Here is a 6,339-nt window from a genome sequence, read left to right on the forward strand (position 1 = left end):
CTCTGTCACCCAGGCTGGAGTGTGGTGGTGTGATCACAGCTTGCTGCAGCCTCGACCTCCTGGGCTCAGGTGATCCTCCTGCTTCAGCCTTTTGGGTAGCTTGGACTACAGGCGCATACCACCATGGCCAGCTAATTTTTTTTATTATTTGTATAGATGGGGTCTCACTATGTTGTCCAGGCTGGTCTCGAACTCCTGGGCTCAAGTAATCTGTCCACCTTGGCCTCCCAAGGTTCTGGAATTATAGGTGTGAGCCACCATGCCCAACCCAGTCTACAGTTTTCTTATTGTGTCGTCTTCAACAAAATTATAAGCCATTAACAATTTCAAAAATGTCTTCAAGTGACCATGAATCACACTGCCCAAACCTTCTTCACTCCTGCCAACACTGGCTGCCCCCCAGACTATCAGATGCTCAAGGAGGAGCATGAGGTGGCTGTGCTGGGGGCACCCCACACCTCTGCTCCCCCGAGGTCCACCGTGATCCACATCCACAGCGAGACCTCTGTGCTCAACCATGTTGTCTGGTCCCTGTTCAACACCCTCTTCATGAACTCCTGCTGCCTGGGCTACATAGCAGTCACCTACTCCATGAAGTCTAGGGACAGGAAGATGGTTGGCGCCCTAACCGGGGGCCAGGCCTGTGCCTCCACCACCAAGTGCCTGAACGTCTGGGCCCTGGTTCTGGGCATCCTCATGAGCATTCTGCTCATCATCATCCCAGTGTTGATCTTCCAAGTCTGTCAGTAGAACAGGAGGCAGCATCCAGGCCAGGAGCTCTGCCCACGACCTGTCACCCACACACTCCACTTCTATTCCTCGACCTGCCCCTGGAGCCGAGTCCTGTATCAGCCCTTTAACCTCACACATTTTTCTACAATGGCATTCAATAAAGTACACATGTTCCTGCTTAAAAAAAGTATTGCACTTTGAGTTTGCAAGTGCAAGAAGGAAAATCAGAAATGATGAGAAGCTAGAATCCAATAGAGATGCATTTTGAATGTGAAATCTGTATTTATAAGATGCATGTGTTCCTGGTCCATGCATAGCAGTTGATGAGAATTTAGGTGTATTCAGAGACTGTTGTCCATTTAAAGTATGTACCTTCCAAACCAGGAAAATAGGAAATAAAAATTTAGGTTTGTTATGTTTAAATTCTTTTTAGAATATATAATAAAGTTGTTCTTCACTCTCCCTTTGTTTTTATTTTTATAAGTTTTTTTTTTAAAAAGATTTAAAATATTTGAGAGTGTTCCATATCACGAGGTCAGGAGATCAAGACCATCCTGGCTAACAAGGTGAAACCCTGCCTCTACTAAAAATACAAAAATTAGCCAGGTATGGTGGCGGACACCTACTTGGACAGCTACTTGGGAGGCTGAGGCAGGATAATGGCGTGAACCTGGGAGGCGGAGCTTGCAGTGAGCCGAGATCGTGCCACTGCACTACAGCCAGGGCGACAGAGTGAGACTCCATCTCAAAAAAAAAAAAAAAAAGAGTGTTCCATTAGTCCTAGATGGTAAATGATAGTGGGTCTTTTCCCTCATATACTGAAGATTAAAACAATCTGGCCAGGTGCAGTGGCTCATGCCTGTAATCCCAGCACTTTTGGAGGCCAAGGCGGGTGGATCGCCTGAGCTCAAGAGTTAGAGACCAGCCTGGCCAACATGGTGAAACTCTGTCTCTACTAAAAGTACAAAAATTAGCCAAATTAGCTACTTGGGAGGCTGAGGCAGGAGAATTGCTTGAACTCAGGAGTCAGAGGCTGCAGTGAGTACCTTAAATACCCTGGAAAGACATATAAGCCCTACAAAGATTTGCAGACCTGCCACTTTGGTGAAGTTTGTGGGGATATAGTGGTCTGGGGCGTGCTAGTACATTTCCTCTAAAGTAAAGACAAGTTGTTGTACCTTACACATCTTACTGCTAAGAAATAGACACAATGCCTGGTGGGTCCCTTTGGAGTTTGGAGGCAGCTTTTAGCATACTTGCTAATACTGCTCTGACTCATTCCTTAGATGACTTAGATGACTTAGATGACTTAGAATGCTGCCAGTTTTGAGTGGGCAGACAGCAAGAGAGGGTTCTGCAGTGTGTCCAGACTGCAGTGTGAGTGGGGCCTGCTTATCCACAGGGATGAGGGCTCCTGATATTTTCATGAGCCCACAAAAAGATTGTAATTTATTTTAAAATCAAAAGAAAAATGAATATAATAATAATAATGATCCATTCTAGATTATGTTCATTTTTATACCACCAATGGAGTCACAAAATAGAACTTTAATTTTTTTTTTTTTTTTGAGATGGAGTCTCACTGTGTCATCCAGGCTGGAGTGCAGTGGTGCCATCTTGGCTTACTGCAACCTCCAACTCCTGGGTTCAAGCCATTCTCCTGATCAGCCTTCCGAGTAGCTGGGATTACAGATGTGTGCCACCACGCCCGGATAATTTTTGTATTTTTAGTAGAGATGGGGTTTCACCATGTTGGCCAAGCTGGTCTCGAACTCCTGACCTCAGGTGATCCACACCTTGGCCTCCCAAAGTGCTGGGATTACAGGCGTGCTACTGCACCTGGCCTTAAATTTTTTTTTTTTTTTTTTTTAGATGAAAGATGAGACCCGCCAAGGCAGGAATGCCTAGTGTCCGTGAAAGTCATAATGCAGCCCTAGGTACAAGCTGCTGTGCCCCTTAGACCATCCAATCCAGCCAATCTGAAAGTGTCAGAGGTGTCGCTGCTAGATCGGCACACCATGCAGAGCATCTTGTGAGATCCACGGGGAGGCTCAGAGCACAGATCCCTAGAGTTCTGTAGCAAGGTCAGGCCCTCTCTGGTAGAGAGGACTCTCCATTGGAAAAGCAGCTCCTGGCATGACACTGAACCACGGTAGATATGGATGCAGGTGACCACGTGGCAGAGCTGCCTGTCTGTTGTGAACTGTGTATTGTCAGAGCTTCCAAATAAAAATGCTAGTTATAATGCTTCGAGTTATGTGATGGAAATGTTTTATTTGGGGTTGGGTCCAAGCAGGTTCAGGAGGCACAAATAAATTATATGAACAGATAGCAGGGCAGAACCTATATAACTACCTTTTCCAAACTGACACCTCTCTCTTTTTTTTTTTCAATAGAGATGGGTCTCACTATGGTTTTTGTTGTTGTTGTTGTTGTTGTTTGTTTGTTTTGTTTTTCTGAGACAGAGTCTTGCTCTGTCGCCCAGGCTGGAGTGCAGTGGCACGATCTCGGGTCACTGCAACCTCCATCTCCTGGGTTCAAGCAATTATCCTGCCTCAGCCTCCCGAGTAGCTGGGATTACAGGCATGCACTACCATGCTAATTTTTGTATTTTTAGTTGAGACAGGGTTTTGCCATGTTGGCCAGGCTGGTCTCAAACTCCTGACCTCAGGTGATCCGCCTGCCTAAGCCTCCCAAAGTGCTGGAATTGCAGGTGTGAGCCACCGCGCCCAGCCAGGGTCTCACTATGTTGCCCAGGCTGGTCTCAAACTCCTGGGCTCAAGAGATCCTCCCACCTCAGTCTCCTGAGTAGCTGGGACCACAGGTGTGTGCCACCACGCCCAGCTAATTATTATTATTATTATTTTTTGTAGAGACGAGGTATTGTTATGTTGCCCAGACTGGTCTTGAACTTCTAGAAGGCTCAAGCAATTCTCCTGCCTTGGCCTCCCAAAGTGCTGGGATTACGGGCATGAGCCACTGCACCTGGCCAAACTGATAGCTCTGACTCAGCTCACAAGTATGGCCTCAGAGGGTTCTTTAGGATCAACTGAAGAAAAGAACTCGGCTGGTTCACAGGTAGGTTGGAGCCATATATAGCACTGGCAAAACATGGACAGTTACCACACCCTGGGGTGACCCTGGAGGACAATGGTGAAGGGAAATCCTCCTAGAGGAACAGAGCTGTGGTAACTATACTCCATGGTCCCCACTGCACAGAGAGAAAAGCGACTCCCTATGTGGAAACGCATGACTCCTGGGCGTGGCTAATGGCTTGGCTCTGCTTTCTGGGGAAATCTGAGCTAGGACCTCAGGCTTACTCTCTTCCAGGCACTCATTAAGTCCTTATGCAATCTTATCAGGTGCGTATTTTTGTAATCCACACTTGATAGATAAGGAAACTGAGATACAGAAGGGTTTGATAAAAGTTGCTCAAAGTCTCACAGTTAATAAGTGGCACTCTGGCCGGGTAATCCCAGCACTTTGGGAGGCTGAGGCGGCCACATTACCTGAGGTCAGGAGTTCAAGACCAGCCTGGCCAACATGATGAAACCCCGTCTCTACTAAAAATACAAAAATTAGGCCAGGAACAGTGGCTCATGCCTGTAATCCCAGCACTTTGGGAGGCTGAGGTGGGCAGATCACGAGGTCAAGAGTTTGAGACCAGCCTGGCCAACATAGTGAAACCCTGTCTCTACTAAAAGTACAAAAAATTAGCCAGGCGTGGTGGCAGGCGCCTGTGATCCCAGCTAGTCGGGAGGCTGAGGCAGGAGAATCGCTTGAACCCGGGAGGCGGAGGTTGCAGTGAGCCGAGATCGAGCCATTGCACCACTCCAGCCTGGGCGACAGTGTGAGACTCCATCTCAAAAAAAAAAAAATTTGCTGGGTGTGGTGGCACGCCTGTAATCCCAGCTGCTTGGGAGACTGAGGCAGGAGAATTGCTTGAACCTGGGAGGCGGAGGTTGCAGTGAGCCGAGATCACACCACTGCACTCCAGCCTGGGAAACAGCAAGACTCCTCAAAATAAATAAATAAATAAATAAATTAAATAAATAAATAAATAAATAAAGTGGCACTCTGAGGTTCAAACTCAGGCAGCCCAGCTTTCCAGTAATTTTCATGGTAGGGTAGAATGACTAGTACCACGCTGGAAGTTGAGACATCTCTGGGTTCGAATCCCAGTGATGACACCAATATCTTGTAGGGGCCTTGGGACAAGTTTCGTCTGTACTCTAGGGCTGTTTCCTCTTATAAAATGCTCGAACTCTATTATCACGAATGCTTCTAAGTTACTTGATTCTTCTGGGCATTCCAGGGGTTCAGGGTGGGTGAGGTACATGGTAGTACACATATGAATAAGCCATAGTTCCCCACTAACACCGCAGCCCTCTCCGCAAGCGACAGCCATAAAGGCTGCATTCTTCACCTACCTGAGCAATTATGGGTTTGGAGGTTGTTAAATAATGATTCCAGCATGTGCTTTGTATGAATAAAGGTTGGGGCAGGGGGAGATGAGGGGAATGTGGGCCTGGCTCATTTGCGGAGCTAAAAATAGAAACGTGAAAGTCCTATAATGATGAGGCAGAAACTTAAAACAAATTTCTTGGAAAATTTCATCCTCACCCCACATTGCCCAGGTATTTCCCCCTTTTCGTCTTGTGCAGAAGGAGCAGGGGAAATTGGGGTGAGGGGTGGGTATCACAACACACACTTCCTTCCTGGTGCTGAGAAGGAGGGACCGAGGAGACCAAACTGGGAACAGAACGTCTGTTCAGGAGCCTGATGCAGGCTGACACGGGCCTTTGAGCTCCCTGAGTGGCATTTACAGCCACAGATATGGAAAAGAAAATAAATCTCCCAGACTCGGCATCTTGCTTTAATTAATACCATAATCAAGTTTCTGGCCTTGTGGAATGGAAGGATTTCAACACTCAAGGCTCCTCTGGCAGCCCAGCAAGAAGTTGGCCCCCTGGCCAGGCAGCCCCCAGGGCCATGGGCTGGCCAGGCAGGGCCAGGAGATCAGGGAGGGTGTGCTCAGGGATCCCGGACAGAACAGCAAGAAGATGGGCTCCAGGTGTGAGGCAGGGGGCTCAGGAGGGAAGAAGGAAGCCTCTATGGAAGGTCCTAATCCCTTGTGTTTATTGTGCATTTATTATGTCCTGAGCTTTCACCTTTATTTTTCCATTCAATCCCTACAGAAGAATTGGGGAAGTTGTACTCCTCATTTTCCAGATCAGGAAACAGACCCAGAGAAATGGTGTGATTTGCCCAGAATCACACAGCTAGAAGGTGGTGGAGCTGGGATCTGAACCTAGGCTCCATGAGTTGAGAGAGGCAGAGGATGGGGAACCAGCTCACTGAAGGATGGAGGACTGGTGCCTTCCATGTCTCCCCATGGCCTGGGTGGGAGGTAGGGAGGGCGTCTCTCTCAATCAGGATCACCCACTGTCTCTGTTTTAGCTGATAGAAGTCTTCCAAGGAGGGGCTGGGTGCAGTGGCTCACACCTGTAATCCCAGCACTTTGGGAGGCTGAGGCGGGTAGATCACTTGAGGTCAGGAGTTCAACACCAGTATGGCCAACATGGTGAAACCCTGTATCTACTAAAA

General features: G+C 47.8%; 1 protein-coding gene across 1 annotated transcript; it reads left to right on the forward strand.

Moving 5' to 3' along the window:
* Positions 1-348: 348 nt before the first annotated feature.
* On the forward strand, positions 349-750 carry LOC129043203 (interferon-induced transmembrane protein 3-like). Its single transcript, XM_054499940.1, has one exon. It carries the CDS (start codon positions 349-351, stop codon positions 748-750), a length of 402 nt encoding a protein of 133 aa, XP_054355915.1.
* The last annotated feature ends 5,589 nt before the right edge of the window (positions 751-6,339 follow it).

Source organism: Pongo pygmaeus, chromosome 1 (assembly GCF_028885625.2).
Source record: "Pongo pygmaeus isolate AG05252 chromosome 1, NHGRI_mPonPyg2-v2.0_pri, whole genome shotgun sequence".
In the NCBI taxonomy this organism is placed as follows: Eukaryota; Metazoa; Chordata; class Mammalia; order Primates; family Hominidae; genus Pongo; species Pongo pygmaeus.

What these genes read in the sequence shown, in the direction of transcription:
- LOC129043203 (XM_054499940.1), top strand. Translation starts at nt 349, where the DNA reads ATGAATCACACTGCCCAAACCTTCTTCACTCCTGCCAACACTGGCTGC.